General features: G+C 34.7%; 1 protein-coding gene across 1 annotated transcript in view; it reads right to left on the bottom strand.

Moving 5' to 3' along the window:
* Nucleotides 1–16,749, bottom strand: part of LOC5577226 (neuroligin-4, Y-linked) — a 214,513-nt gene that overhangs the window by 26,091 nt on the left and 171,673 nt on the right. The window contains exons 9-10 of the mRNA XM_021850222.1: nucleotides 9,566–9,717; nucleotides 8,407–8,513 (exon numbers count right to left, since the gene is read on the bottom strand). Coding sequence (XP_021705914.1) covers nucleotides 8,407–8,513; nucleotides 9,566–9,717 — 259 coding nt within the window. The remainder of the gene's footprint in view (nucleotides 1–8,406; nucleotides 8,514–9,565; nucleotides 9,718–16,749) is intronic.

The following is a 16,749-nucleotide window of genomic DNA, read 5'->3' as shown; positions in this document are numbered from 1 at the left end:
TTAATGTTCTGGGAATAAGAAAAAATGTTCATTAACAATTCTATAAAACAAATGCTTGTTTATACATTTGTATCCATAGTAAAAGTTGGTCAAACAATGAGCAAATAACATTTTTGCACCCTCAAATACAGTAGTATTTAATCTTATATTATTTTGAGAAATTTCAACTGGTGCTTGAATTTTTTGTTAAATTTGTAAATTCTGTGATGATAGAATTTGTAGTTAACAGTAAAAATTCCATCTCAATCACTCACATGATAACAAACTTACAACACGTAAAAGATGAGCATTTTTTATAAAAATAGACTTTGACTACTTTTATTCCGAACAAAACTTTATTTGGTATTACCAATGGATTTCAGAGCGTTATCGATATATTATGAAGCTAATTCATTGTGTACTTGATAAAAAATAGCTCTATTCACAATGGAAAAAGTGAACTTCCCAAGCAACCAATAGTTCGGATTGTACTTAAGCAGTGAAATCCAAATATCATTTTTGGAATTAATTTAGTTAAAGTGAAACTTTTTCGCTGATTAGGAGAACAGTACAAACATTATCGAAACTTGATTCTCGAAAGAGTAACCTGTCAATAACTAGAAAGTTCATAACAAGTTTGGTTTGAACCTTTTCTTGCTTGATGGTTGCTGTCGCACGCTATGCCTGAACCAAACTATTATAAAAATCGAATGCACATTGGATTTTTTCTCGTAAGTGATACTGATTGGTCTAAACATTTATAATCGAAAGGATTTAAAATAATTTTTTCATGAACCAAAATGCGTCGAAAATGTGATTTTCATGGGATATAGTATGAAAACTAGCTAAAAAGTGGAAAAAGTTAAAATTTCGCCTATGGAATATTTTTTTTCTATCTTTATTAACGAGATTTTTAGGATGGGATTCGATCCCAGGTCCTCGGCGTGAGAGGCGTGTGTTCTAACCCCTACACCCATAACGCTGGTAGATCACCTTTTTGTGGTGCGTTATGGGGTAAAGATCTACCAGTGAACCCTAGTCCTGACTGCTTCAAACGAAGAGAACATGATATTATAGTAATCAAAGGAACATTTTTTAGTCCTTATTACAATTGTAAACCTTGTTGAAAGTGACAAGTCTCGGGTTTCCCGGTTGCCGAGAATGATCTTGTTACAAGGAAAAAAATGAGTCGAATACAACAATTTGTTTTCTAATCTTTTATTTCTTTAGTTCTCTAGTTTGAAGAAGTAAGGACTAGGATTCTGATGCATGGACAATATCGGTGTAATTTCTTGGCTTTATCAAGGGATCCGATTTTGACTGATAAAGGGGCGCACCTGTGGAGAGTGTACCCACCACATTCTTCAAAGGATATAAATAGCGGAACCTTTCAATTAGAATGCTTTCCTGCGATCAAGTTAGGAATTACAACTGTAAGAAAACCGAATACTTTATCACTTCTCAATAGTAATAAGGTAACACGACATGCACTAAACAAAGGACGCGGGATATACTACAATAGATCAAATCTTGGTCGCAGTGGTTTATGTTCCGAACAGAAAAAAATAAAAAAAAAACCCCTACACCAGGTCCGTCCCTCCTAAAGCCTATGGAATATTTTAAATCCTTCCGATTATGAAAATATACCCCATATACTAAACCGAAGCGAGAAAAAAAAAAACATTTTTATAATCTGCTTGTTCGGATAAATGCAAGTATCGTTCCTAACCAAGGATGGAAAAAAATCAGCTCTAACGACAAACAACACGGTATTTGAACGGTCCAAGAGGGCCATCGCTCTTGCAGCAACATGATTTCAACACCTCACCACGCGCGCTAGTCATAGATATATCGAGCATCCGATAAACTGTTTGTCGTAGGACAAAGGGTTTGTCGGATATTGTAACAAGTTGCGATTAATGCGAATCAATTTAAAATTCACGTATAAACTTTCTCACATTCCATGCACGATTGACTTTAGGATCAAAAATGGTATGCTAGAAGCAGTGTTGCGATGGATCTTCTTCGTGAACAATGAACGACGCATCTTCGCGATCCACCATTCGCCAAAATTCATTTTTCATTTTTGCGTCACGAAGAGCATCGCAAAATGCGAACGGATGCAACGCCGGAGAAGCAAAATGAACACACCGATAAGTGGTTCGCGAAGCCATTCCACTCGTAGGATTCATTTATCCACGCGCTGTTCATTCTCGTGATTCATTTCAAAGTTGCTTCTTCTCGTTAAGTCAAGCAAACACGCTAAGCCAGCTCCACGCAGCGCATGTGTTACAACTACACAGAATGAGGTAACTAATGCAGAACTGGCTGACTGAGTGAAAATTCTGTGTAGATCGCACTCATTCTGTCAGTTGCCGACGTGTTGTGGCCTTCGGATGTGCGGGGATCGATGGAAACGGAACTGTCAATGATCTCCCGCGCGGCAGCAAACAGTTGGCCGTTGGTAAGATGGGGCGTTTTCTGGGATTTTTTCCAGCGAAAAGCCGTAAGATGGTCGCAAATGCGAAAGTTTTTTTCCCATTTGCTTCCGTTTCGGCTATTCAAATGAAAAAAATCTCTGAAAAACTTTAAAATTTGAATGTTTTTCTTATGTTTTCAGAAGCAATACAAAAATAGAAGCGAATTCCGCATTTGAAGCGTTTCTCCTCAGTTCATTCAGTTTTGTTTACTACCGTTTGCACAAAACTGTGTACAGCCTTTTTGCGCAGAATCTGTGCTGCACGAAAAGAGGCCAATTTTGTGCGCTTGGCTCTCATTTTTTAGCGGAGCAAGTTTAGCGTGATTGTTGCGAGCCCGCATGAAGATGATCGAAGTGAATATTTCTCGCGTAACATTACTAAAGGACCTATCTAACATTGAGAGGCTCTCTTTGTTTACTTTCTCTTTCATTAATAACTCAGTCACATTAATCTCTTCTGTTGCTTTTTTTGTGTGAAACGCTAGTCAAGGAAATTGACTTTCGATCTATAGTGAAAAACTTCCCAAAATCTTTAGTATTCCACTGTTATAATCAAAAGAGAACGAGAGAGGAGAGAATCTCTCATTTGTACATAGGTCCTTTAGTAATGTTCCGCGAGATTTTCCTGTTCTTCGCGAAGATCAGGCAGCGTGGATCGTAACGTTCACATTACCGAGCGATGGAAAATCATTCGATGATAGCGTCGGGAGAAACAGCGATCCGAAAATGAAACACGAACGAATGAAGCGCCCGAACGGTTGTTTGTGTTTATTCGTAGATTCTGTTTTGATGCCTACGAAAATTCATCGTGCCTCACGTTTCCGATCGTTGTTCAGCAACATTGCTAGGCTAGAAGTCATATCGCAGAGTGAAAGCGTGAAAATCTTCCAAAGTTTATGAATTCGGTTTGCGAACAATTGATCGTTAGTACACATGCCGAGCGATTCATTTTTCGCGGAGCGAAGTTTGTTGTGATGGCTTGACGACTAAGAGTTTATCGTTGTTGCTATGATCGCATGACAAAGAACAACCACGATGCATCATTTGTTTTATCATGATCACTAGATTTCCATCTTTGTTCCTAACAAGCAACTGAAACGAACTATACGTAAACTCTAAATTTAGGTTAATTAGGCTATTAAAGGATTAAACTTCTCTATCAAATTCAACAAGTTACAGAAACGCCGAAAGTTGATATGTTAGTCATCTGAAAGGCTTGATTTGTTGGGAAATTTTGTGAGCTGAATTGTGTGACAGTGACTTTTCATCAATGAAAAAATGTGGATTCTAGATGTTAATTTACGTTCATAAATGTTTTAGTTCGATTTTATTTGGCTCAAAGCATTCATTTTCAAGACTTGGAAACAATATTGAGAAACATGTGTGAGTCACTTAGCAGATAAGTAATTTTAGTTAAAATCATAATGCAACTTTTTATAATTTCATCTACGTTTGGATTTATGATAACTTTATTTTATTTGGCAAGACTTCCAACAATAATGATATTGGAATGTCATAAGCTTTAAATTAACAAAACCTATGAAATAGCACGGAATACATAAAAATTATTGACCAAAACTTTAATGTTTCGATGTTTGAAAAATATAGTTTAATTTATAAAACTTCAAATACCTTGGAGTGTCCATTTTCAATTTCTGGCAAAAATCACTTATTTTAACGATTATCACAGAAATCTGTCATAGTATCGTCATCATTGTAATCAGCTTGTTGTATAGACATCAGAAAAATGGTACGACTGTCATTTGTTTTTTATTGACAAGCTAGAAGTTGTTCGAAATTTCAGTTGAATTTTTTTCACCCCTAACACTCCACTTTACGGTACTTAAAAAGTGAGCTGATTAGGTCAAAATATGTATTGCTTGGGTCTTGAACTCGATCTTATTGGTGAATAACGGCTCCAGTTAACGATTTGAACCATTACTTATTGAAACAAGTCCAAAGATTCTCATCAACTGGCTTGCTAGAGAGATTTGATCAATCCGTGTTTCTTATTGCACATGTCAGTTATATATTATTGTAAACACTCCAGAAATCTGGAAACTTTTCCCTTCGAAATTTATCTTAGATTTCATTTAGAAATTCTACCAGGAATTCTCTCAATACTTGCTATCGAAAATTTCACAAATTATTGCTTCGAAAATTCAGTAAGTACAGTCACCCCACGCAGTTGAATCACCCACAATTTATGAATCAGCTGACTTCAAAAGACAAAATTATTATCAAACTTGTCACAAAACATCACAGAATTATATTTACTGATAAGAAACTATGTGTAAAAATAATTCTGTGATGTTTTGTGACAAGTTTGATAATAATTTTGTCTTTTGAAATCAGCTGATTCATAAATTGTGGGTGATTCAACTGCGTGGGGTCACTGTACTTAAGTAAAGATTCTTTTGTAATTTTCTATTAGAATTTTTTTGAGTATTCCACTAATTTGGTATTCCGCTAACGACTCCATTGATATCATATCTTCTACAAATATTTCCCTCCAACATGAATTTCACACGAGACTCCTCCAGAGATTGTACTAAGGATACAGCCTAAAAAAACAGGAACAAGTCAGGTGTTTCTTTTTCGAGTATAATTAAGTTAATTCTCTTAAGACACTCATAGAATGTTTCTTCGGATATTAGTCCTGGCAAGTCTTCTATGAATCTTTTATTTATTATTAATGCATTTTTAACAGAACGCATTCAAGAATCTCTCAGAAATAAATGGTTTTTATGTAATGTGACCAGATGTGTCCCGGAAAAAATCCGGGACGCTTGTCAGATCTCATCTTCAATGAGGCGCTGCCTATATTTGATGTGCAATTTACATTCGTATTCGTTCCAAAACATGTACTATATACTAAGTTAATTGAAATAAAAAATATTGACAGTGTATTGCCAAGTTAAAAATTGCTCTGTCCCGGAAAATCCGGGACGTCTGGTCACCTTATTTTTATGTGTTTTTTTTTCAGAATAAATCCATAAAGTTTTTAAGAAGCACTTTCAAGGATTAATCAGGAAACGTTCCTGAATTTTTTCTCTAGTGATTCCTGATGTTCAAAATATTTTTTTTGTGAAATTCGTAAGGTCGATACTGTTGGATTAATCTCAGTGGAAAAACGTGTAATTATCACTGTATTAATCCCTCTACTAGCAGCTTTATGTTGTTTTCCACCTTGCGTTTTTTTTTGCTTTTCAATATTTTTGCACAATTTTTTCACAAGTTTTCAAAAAACTCTTCGACTTTTAGAATCTGCATCTATTTTAACAATTGGTCGCCTGGATCTGGAGATATTCCAAAATTCCTTGGGAGACCGACGCGTAGCTATATCCCATTTCAATATCTTAGGATACAGATTTTTTTCTCTTGTTCGTTTATTCACTTTTCAAAAGTATGCTTATTTTAGAGTCTGATGTGAAAAAATGAAGCGATTTGGTGATATAATATATGAGTTTTTTTTAGATATGAGCAATTTTGTTTGTGGTACCATAGCAGGATTTTGAAAACTGCATTCATATTGTAATTTCAAGATTTCTTGGAGACAACATAACCGATATGTTTGATTTTTTGTTCGGAGAAGCTGCTTATAACCTAATATTGTATTTTTATTTTTTGATAAACTTCTTCTTCTTTCTGGCGTTAAATCCCCACTGGGACAGAGCCTGCTTCTTAGCTTAGTGTTCTTATGAGCACTTCCACAGTTATTAACTAAGAGCTTACTATGCCAATGACCATTTTTGCATGTGTATATCGTGTGGCAGGTACGAAGATACTCTATGCCCTGGAAAGTCGAGAAAATTTCCAACCCGAAAAGATCCTCGACCGGTGGGATTCGAACCCACGACCCTCAGCTTGGTCTTGCTGAATAGCTGCGCGTTTACCGCTACGGCTATCAGGGCCCAAAACAAAATGGCGGCCAAAGACATTTTTAATGGAGAATGTCGGTCCCCCAAGGAACATCGGAATATTTTCCAAACCAGATGTTCAATGATCTATTTCGACGCTGATTCTGAAATTATAAGAGTTTTTTGTTAACATGTTGAAAAATTGTTGCAAAAATATTTAGAAACAATTGGCTTAGAGTTATGGTGAAAATTTGAAAGTGCTTATGGAGGGGTTAATTCTTTGAAAAATCTTTCAAGTGAGTTTTATTGTATTTGCAGAGGAATTGCAGATTAAATTCTTGAAGAAACCCATTTTTGGATGGAATAGTCTCTGGTGCCATCTACGTATTACGTAATGCTTGAGGGTGAAGGTGGTAGGACAAAAGCTCAAACGTTACGACTAATAAAAGTTTATTAAAACTTCCATACAAAAAGCGTTAAGAAGAGGGGAGGAGGTGTAGGAGGTAAACAATTTCCAATTGTAGCGAAAATAAATAGATGCTGCCTTTAGAAAAATTGCTGAAAAAATTCTCGAGAAAATCAATGTAACAAGATTTAGACACATATTAACGCTCTAATACCCAAATTTTTATTTTCGATCTAAATAAACACGTTTTGGGCAATGTTTTTTTTTATTCGCAAATTTATGAATTTTTGTTTTTGATTTTTATAATTTTTATTTTTGAACATCTCTATCCTTTGTCATTTTTTCTTGAATCCTCTTCCAATTAATAATTTTTAGCAATAATAAAAATTCAAGTTTTTGCGGTATTTTGAAAATATTAAATATATAATTTTTTTCTGGATTGTTTTTTATTTTCCGTGTAATTAACGGAAAAACAGGTTTGAAAATATTTTAATACCATCAAGCTCTTTTTCTATGATAGGTTGATCGTAGCAAAATATAAAAGGTACGATTTTTAATATTACACGTTAAATAAACCATATGCATTTGTATTAGTGCTCTTGAAAATTTGAAGTTTGGCTTCATCTTCACCTTAAGGCCAACAGTGATTTCAAATGCATCTGATAGGCATAAATTTGCAGATATTTGTGAAAATTTTAATTTCATCGCAAAGTTTAACTGTTAGTTGTTGGGTGTGCTCATAAAAATGTGTATTTATAATAGTTTAGTGTTATTTTTACGTAAAAGTATGGAACAACATTTTGATTCAAATGCCGAACACTCTGTTCATTCTGTCTCATATAACGAGGGTGTTCTTCAAATTCCGAACAGCACGAATAAATCGTATTAACTTACTAATCTCGAACTTGAGAATCATCACTACTCACAAGGTATAAATATTGGAAGTCGTTAAAATTGATTTGAAATTGACTGTCATTTCCTTCTTATTTGATGACATATTTCAGTGAAACATTTCATCCAAATCGGTATACAAAATCCGAGTGTTCGGAATATGAGTCTTTTCTGAATTTGAGACAAAACGGTACTTGAAAAATCTTTGAATCAACACCCTCCGTTAACTTCTGTAAACCCGATTGAAACCCCAGAAATATCTGGAAGCTCTTTAAAAAATTTTTGAAAGAGCTTCTGAAACCTCTGGTAGTCCTGCAGGGAACCTAAATTTTGAAAACCCATGGATACATTTTCAAACTTCAGGAGCCAGTCATCTAAAGGCCAATTTTCCTACCAACTAAATTGCTCTCTTCAATTATCGATTCCCCTTCTGAAAAGTTATTGAGAAACTTTATCAGATTATTGCAGGTTTTGGGATTCATATCTGTTGGAAACCATATTTTTACGTTTTGATGTTTTTGTCTCGAACATTGCTGTAAGTTATTTTGGTGATCAATCTTATTTTTAGTTATTGACTCGATTGAGTTTAGATCCGCATAGTAATCGGGATTGAATCTCGTTTCTTGTAGTATTTTACGGCAAACGTTTTCTCTTGCATCAAATATCAGGACAGCTGATTGGTTGGATAATAATATTTTAAAAGTTCTCTTTACTTTACATAGCAATGACCATATTCAAAATGCCGTCGTGTCATGGGATGACCCTTTAGCAAAAAGTGTACTTGTACTAACCTAGATTCAGATACTTTTTGTGAACGCTCTCGTACGGTGTCCATTCGATGTTTTTAAATCTCTGCCTATCCCGGACATGGTCATTCTCCAGTTGCTCGTTTGGGTTCCTGTGGAGACAAGAGGAAATAGAGGGAAAAAATATGAAAATTTCTACGATAAATATCATTCTCGCAAAGTGTCCTTAGCCCGGCTCCGGTCAAGAGAGGTGAGCCTTTTTATTGAGCGAATGGTTCCGTAGAGTTTGGGAAATGGAAATTTCACTGCTCTTTCCAACGGTTTGGCTGGTTTGGCACTTATCTACGGCTCCGGTGAAGCATATATAGGAACGATTCAATTATTTCTGGGTGAACCTTTCGTATCCTCTCTAGCGTTTATGGTCAAACGACTGAAGCCTCGAAGCTCGTTTACGGCAGCTGCTAAGAGGGTGACATTTAAAGATTGGAGTCCGTTTTGGATAAGTTATACGAGAGGATCCTTTTCCGTTATTTTCGGCAGAATCCGCTTTGATGAAAGCTTTGTGGTTTCGAGTGAGCAGACTTTTTCCCGCCCGAACCCGATTCTGGGACAGCCACAGAAGTGCCCAGCTGGGGGAGAAATTTAACTCTCGTTTATACTTTATGACTTTGGTGGAAAAAGGGGTCGGTCTGATTGTGTTGTGCAACCAGGCGTTTTGCGGTAATGTATCATCTGATAGGGTCCGCTGAGGATTGGATGGGGCCCCGTTAATGAGACCATAATTTTAGCACGATGACATAAATGGGCGAGTATTAATATGTATTGGTATGATGATCGTTTGCAATCTTTTTACTTATGGTGCAGTATACAAATTATAATTTCACAAAAAAATTCAATATGAAAACACGAATTGTTTTCTTTTTGATTGGAACTTCTAAACTATTTTTGGTTTGAAGTATTTATTCAAAATTGTACAAATATAAAATTCTATCAGTTGATTAAAACACAATAAATGATAAAATATTGCAATATCGAAACGTTCATTCGCTGTATCAATTGAATCTATGCTTTGGATAGAGAACCACCTCTAGCAAACAAAATCCGGTTTATCATAGATTGATAATGCCAACTAATTTGATGGAAAAGTTGCCCACGTAGAAAAAAAGTCCCCTATCATAACTGCAGGATGAATATGGACACCTACCCAGTGCGGATAAAGTTGGACCAGTAGATCATGACCGCTTCCGACAGTGCCAGTTCGGATTTCGTGTAGTTTCTGGTGAAGTGGTTGAATCCTCCGACCAGCGGTGCACCGAACAGATATGGTAGATCTTCCCCATGGATGCATCCTTGTCGCTGTGGAGAGAGAGAGAGAAAAAAAAACACATACATAAAATGGGACAATAGGTGAAGAGTGGTATGACGCAAATAAAAACAGTATATTCTGTTCAACATAGCAATGACTAATATAGAGACATCACAGAGAAACAGACAATTGAAATAGTAGACTTATGAAAATAATAATAAACTACTGGAATTTAATTTTATTTCTTGAGCGTTATACTAATTGAGGCTTTCAATGTTCTCATTGTAGAACACTTGATTTGGTTCAATCAGTTCTCTTGTAAACACGTCTGGCAAATAAACGGTCAAGCAGTATAAGGTGTCCCAGAAAGTCTGAACACGACATCAATAACGAGTATCGCAATCTTTTCCAAACAAATTAGAATTTGTATAATAAATCTTTGAGCTGTTTAGTCGAATACCTATAAGTAAATGAAAAACCGAATTTAGTACTGTACCATTTAATTCCACTAGAGTTAACTCAAGTGAAATTAAATGGTATAGTACTAAATTCAGTTTATCATTTTGTTAGGATTTTTATATTCTTGTTTTTTTTCTTGTGGCATTGGTTTTGACACTTTCAAAAATTGACCACGGCTGAAATCGAATTTCAAGTTTTAATTAACATTTTGAATGAAATAATTGATAGTCTGATTATTTATTATATCGGCAAAGGTTAATATATTTTGTCAGATGTTTCATTGTAATGACCCAGCACAAATTTCGAACAACAAAGTCGCTCAGATATGACGCGATTTGTGCAAAACTGATTGAAGGCCGTCCATAAATGACGTAGCATTTTTCACTGATTTTTTACACACCCCCTCCCTTCTCATAGCAATTCGTCAAAAATTCTGATACCTCCCTTGAAAAATACGTAGCATATCGAGCATACCCCCCCCCCTTTCATTTTTTTTGTTTTCCTCAGTAATTGGGCTAAACCGAAACATTAATATCTATTGATATTATTTACTGCCTTGAACCTTAAAGCGGGGGGACTTTAACCTTTGGGAAACGGAATAAACAAACTGATTTCCTGTTGAGGTGATATAATTTTGGTTTCCTGTTTCTTTAAATTTAATTTGAAGTATTCTGCTGTTAACAAGGTCTGAAAATGTATTAAAAAAAAACTAAAAACCTTAATTCGGATTGATAAGGCAAACAGTAATGAGTAATAGTGAAACATATTTCATATTATATTAAACCGGAATTTCGTTATATTATTTTTTTATTATTTTATTATTCGTGCTTAACAAACCAAACTGGTTTCAGTGAATATGATTAAAAAATACCTTAATTTAGAATGGATCTTCGTCATTTATATTTAAGTACATATCCATTTAGCAAACTGTGACAAGGTAGAGAAAAAATAACAATTGTACTATTTGGAATGTTGAGATAATCATAGAGATTTTATACAAATTATTCATCAAATTTCGACAATGTTGTTCATCGTAGAAATACCTATCGAGATCTGTGTTCAAAATTTTTATACAGGTCAATGGGCGACCTCTGGCGATTTCTCTTTGCAAAAGTAAGTTTTCCCATAGTAAATCCCATAAAAACTTTGAAGGGCTGGCGCTAAAATATAGTTTCACCAATCAAGCTAAAATTTTGCATAGTTGTTATGGGACCTAAATGAAACCCAAAAAGTGAACTGGAGCGAGAATCTAAATTTTTCATATAACCGTGTCCCAGGCTAATATTCACTTGACTTCTATTTGACGGCATAAATCTACTTGTGTAGATTTATGTCGAGAAAACTAAATATCATAGTCTTCAGTTTTAATTTACAGACAAAAAAGCTCAGGAATTACGTTTTTGTGTGATTTTGTGGATAAAATGAATTCTGAGTGTTATCAGAAAGTCGATTTTTTTTTTATTAAAACACTTGACTTTCACAATCAATTGCATGGCAAAAAAAAACTATACCGTTCTGATTCAAATTCCAGACACGCAACTTTGTATGGGAAAGGTTTCACTTGAAATGTTTCAAAATTTTCCGTTTAAATGTCCTCAACTTCCAGGCGCGTTTTAATAAGCATTTTCCATAGCAATCCATGGAAATTTATAATGTGCAACTAGTTTTGACGTTGCTTTTATGGCTGAGAAGCCTAGGGTAGATGTACCAATAGTGGAGGTACTAAGCACAATAGAACTTCATTTAAGGTGATTATATAACGAAGCCACACCTCAAATTTTCAAGAGCACAAGACTTGAGAACCAAACAGCGCTCCGCGTTGAAAATCTATCCCATTGGCCACAACCTGCATCCAAGCAAGTTGATTGGTTTTCAACGCGATCTGCTGTCAGATTCACTCGTCTTGTGCACTTGAAAATTCAGAGTTTGGCTTAGTTTTATAATCACCTTAATCGCCTAAATTCACGAAGTGCAATTAATGTACATGTTAATGTTTTAACGGAAAGTAAAGACCATTGACTTAGTGAGAAAAATGATTTCATCGCAGTAATCCACGGCATGTCAGTGAAAAATAATACCTCCACTATTAGTACACTGTTCCTTTAGTTGCGGTATATTTTTAATTTGTGTTCCTATAGTTGCGGTATCCGTTCATTTCTTATGGGACCCTCCACTATAGGAACACTTTACCGCAACTATTGGTACAAGTAAAAACAGTTTTAGCAATTTTAGTGTTATTTCATCAGTTTTGAAGCAGTTTGAACGCTCTTTTCAACTATTCCGCGTATCAACAAGCCAATACGTCGATTGGCAGTGTCGGTTCTGTGGCTAATGTAATCAAATCAGTGGAAACAGCACTACCGCAACTATAGGTACACCCACAACTAGGGGAACACTTACCCTTATTAATAATTTAATTATTTTAATTTTGGTTTTCGTGAGCTGTCCGGAGTTCGAAACAAAGTGTCCGTAATATGAAGCGAAAGTAAGGGTGCGTCCGGAATACTTAAGAATCGTGGAAAGATCATTAGTTTTTATTTATTTTAGGCAATTCAAGCAGTGGAAACCAAATATTAACCCACCATTCGAAAGTGAAGTGCTTTAGTAGATTGATTACGCACAGGTATCATACATAATAATTCAATTTATATATTTTCCGATCGGTTATACTTTACAGGAGCCTTAAGTATCCGTAATATGAATCAAAACGGTATGTCATCGCTTTGAATTTTGAGTTACAGGCGAACGGGTCCAAAAATAGTGTTTTGTGTAATATTTCAGTTAAAATAAATTTTGAGTGTAATCAAACATGTTCACTTGACTTCTACAAGTAAATTTATGCCGAAAGAACTACATGTCATAGCCTCGAGTTCTTATTTACAGACGAATAAACTCGGGAAGTAAGTTGTTCAATTTTGAGTTTAGTCAAAAATTAATTTTTCTATTCTACAATATTCACTTCACCTCTGCAAGTAAATTCATGTCGAAAAAACTACGTGAAAAAACAAAAAAAGCTTAAGAAATACGTGTTTTATGTGGTTTTCTGGGTAAAATGAATTGTTAGTGTTATCGGAAATATATTTTTTTACTTAAACATGTTCACTCGACTTTCACAATCAATTTAACGTAATCGTTTTGAATATTGAGTAACAGGCAAATGGGTCCAAAATTAGTTCTTTTTTGTAATATTTTGGGTAAAACAAATTTTGTGTGTAATCAAAAATTTCATTCTGCTCAAAAATGTTCACTTGACTTCTACAAGTTAATTTATGCCAAAAAAACTAGATGTCATCGCTTTAAATTTTCTTATATTGTTGAATTTTTGGAAAAAAAAAATGCGTTATTCAAAATACTAGGAAGTGCCTTTTGCTTAATAACTTTGGGTGGACTCATCTATTTCAAAAACTCAAAAATTAATATCAATCTTGAATAGTGTCCGGTTCCATTGCTGAAAAATTTGAAAATCGCTCCGAATACGACAGAGATATGCATGTTCAAAGTTGCACTTCCAACATTCTTTGGACCCTTAGTAGTTGGCATAAGTTTTCACCCTCTTTGTTGAAGAAGAGTTAATAATCTGTGTCATTTTTCAAACAAATTTAAATAGTTGGTTACTTATTTGAACTTATATAAAGCCGATCGATACAAATTTGACCTTTACTATTGTTGTCTCCCACCTTCAAAATTTTCGGGTTGAATTTAGCGTTTAGAGGGGGCAGTCCAGAAAATATTTATCAAAATTTGAAAGTTTCCTGAATACTTCTTAACAAATCCGATGAGTTGATTTTTTTTTCAAAAACTGAATAAAATAAAATGGATTTAAACATCTAGCGTGAGAAATTCGAGATAAATGAGATTTTTTGATCTGCTAATGCAGCCATACGTTGTAGTTAGATGAGTATAAAAATTTGAAAGAAAATTCTAGGTTAAAAATACAGCAGTTAGAATGCCATGTCAGCGATTTATCTCTAGAAAATTGAAGAATTGGTAAAGAAACACCTGAAACATTATCTGAGATATTTTTGACAAAATGTCTATCACAATGACTGCATTGCACACTGGTCAAGAAAGCTAAGTTAGGCGGACATGAGGTTTTCGTCAAGATTTATTGATTTTAGAGCCATAATTTATTCTGAGAATATGTTCATAATTTTCAGTACTACAAAATATACGGATCAAAAAAGTTTAAACGGTGATCGCAAGAGTGACGTATACGCCAACTACGAATCGTAAGTTGATATGTTCAGCAAAGTTGTAGCAAAAGATCATAGAAACAACTTTGCCGAACAAATTTTTTCTCGGATTTGCTTAAGAGCCAAGATAATTAAGTTTTTCTAATAAAAAATAGTTTTTTGCTCTTAAGTGTTTTATTTTTTATTTTTATTGGCATACTATGTTCTACAATGTTTCTTATGGTTTTCATGTTATTTGAGTTTTTCATCTTAAAATTAGCTATTATTCTCAACTATGAGCACCTCAAAAAATATATATTTTTCCACCAAATGATTTTGAAGTTACTTGAAAGACCTGTGAGCAAAATTTGGAGAAGATGATATTTTTCTACCTCGTTTAACATCGATTTTACTAATAGACTATATTAGATAAATCAATATTTATTAAATATTCATACATCATCAACTCACAAAAGTCATGGCAACCTAAGCACATCAAACAAAAGGTAACACGTGTATTTAGGTAGAAAGATAAAGTATATCGTTTGTTTTCGACTAACTTGGAAACTTCTTCAAGAAATTCATCATCTTTTCGTCTACCAGTATTTAACCTATTCCTGAGCAAGACGTATTCTGATTTCTAATGGAAATTTCGGCAGTATTCTTGACATCGAGGCTATATGAATGTTTATGATATTCCCACAAGATATACTGTAGTATTTTTTTAGAAGTCTCTAGTGGGGTAAACTCGTCTAGCGGGCCCACATAGTTAAAACATGTATTCCTGTAACAAACTCCAGCCCATTAACCCCTCTTTAGGCAATTTCATTTCTTACCGCTAAAAAAAATTCCAATCGCGATAAGTTTTTTGTTTCTCGTTATTTTTGCATCATTTTTTCACAAAACCTCGAAAAACTATTCTAATTTAAGAATCCGTGTCGATAATGAACATTTGTGATATAGTTTTGAAGATATTCCGATGTTCCTTATCCGATGTTCAATTTATCAAACAAATAAAATGTGTGCTATACAATGCCAGGTGATAAGGAGCTCCTCTGAAAAAATCATACTAATCGCTTCAGTATTCTTGGAGAAATCTGAAAATTACGTTATGAGGTTTTTTAGAGTTTTCAAGATCTTTATTTGTCAAGTGTAGTACAAGAAACATAAATGTCCATTACTCAAAGACGGCTGCACCAAATTGCTTCATATTGTCACAACATACTCGCATTAATATATCGTTCCGAGGAATGAATATCCGAATACGATAAAAATTCTGTAGCCTGAGTTATTTGTAGTTTGTTTGTAGTTTATGCATCAACAGGCACTCTAGAGCCCTGATGATGATCAAATAATTCTATTCTTAATCTAAAACTAACAATCACATGAAAATCATAACAATAAAATCATTTCAACAGACATATTAATGTCATATTAATCTAACATCGAGCAAAACAATCATTTAAAACCATCATCACATTAACATAATTTCAAAACTATAGAGAATTAACAATCATATTTTCATTTTATACTGTATTTTAACACCTTTAGGCCAGGTCGATGGTTCCAAAGCCTTATATTTCCATTGATAGCTTAGCAAAACTTTAAAGGAAACGTAGTCAAGAGCCGCGTGGTTGACCCATTTCGGAACAAGTCTTTGGATACAAAAAACATCTGCATCATTTGCGCCCAAATAGTGAGTAACCATTTGCTTGATTTGAGTTTCAGAAACATTTGCATCAATGTTTGTCAATTGTAGCGCAAAATGTTGATCTTTACTGTTTTTTTTTCGATTTTTATTAACGAGATTTTTAGCCCTGGGCTAGTTCATCTCGGGACCAACGGCTTTACTTCCCTTCCGAAGGAAGTCGTCACTAAAATTGGGATGGGATTTGATCCCAGGTCCTCCGCGTGAGGGCCGTGTGGTCCAACCACTACAACAGGTCCGTCCCTGGGCTCACTCGTTGATTGAGATTCAGTATGCACAAAGTCTTCTCCTTGGATCGATTCAAAATATGCACTGGTCCCACACGAAAGTCGAGGAAAAGAATGCGGTGTAGAATGACGTATATCAAAATCCAATGACGATGGACTAGATGTGATCGATGAAAGTGTAGTGGCAATCGCTTCAACTGTATCCTTCAGTTTCACCATTTCTTCCACCATGGACAGAGAACATGAGACATCTGATTTGCTAGGAAGTTTTTTCCAATTTTCGAATTCTGCCATGCATTCTTCACAGAGCTAAAAGATATTTTTGGAAGCCGCAATTGGAAGCAAATATTCCTTCCTAACAGATACGCAGTCAGCATGAAACACTCCAGAACAAATACCATTACAAAAGACGTATGGCTCATCACTACATTTGATGTCTATTGAGCCCTTCTTGCAAGCTATTTTTGATGGTGGCTTCACAGTTTATTTTCCAAGATTTGGTATTGGAATCTCAAC

The sequence above is a fragment of the Aedes aegypti genome, chromosome 3 (genome assembly GCF_002204515.2).
Source record: "Aedes aegypti strain LVP_AGWG chromosome 3, AaegL5.0 Primary Assembly, whole genome shotgun sequence".
NCBI lineage: Eukaryota > Metazoa > Arthropoda > Insecta > Diptera > Culicidae > Aedes > Aedes aegypti.
The sequence above is the reverse complement of the archived record's forward strand: the minus strand, read 5'-3'. Positions and strand labels throughout refer to the sequence as shown.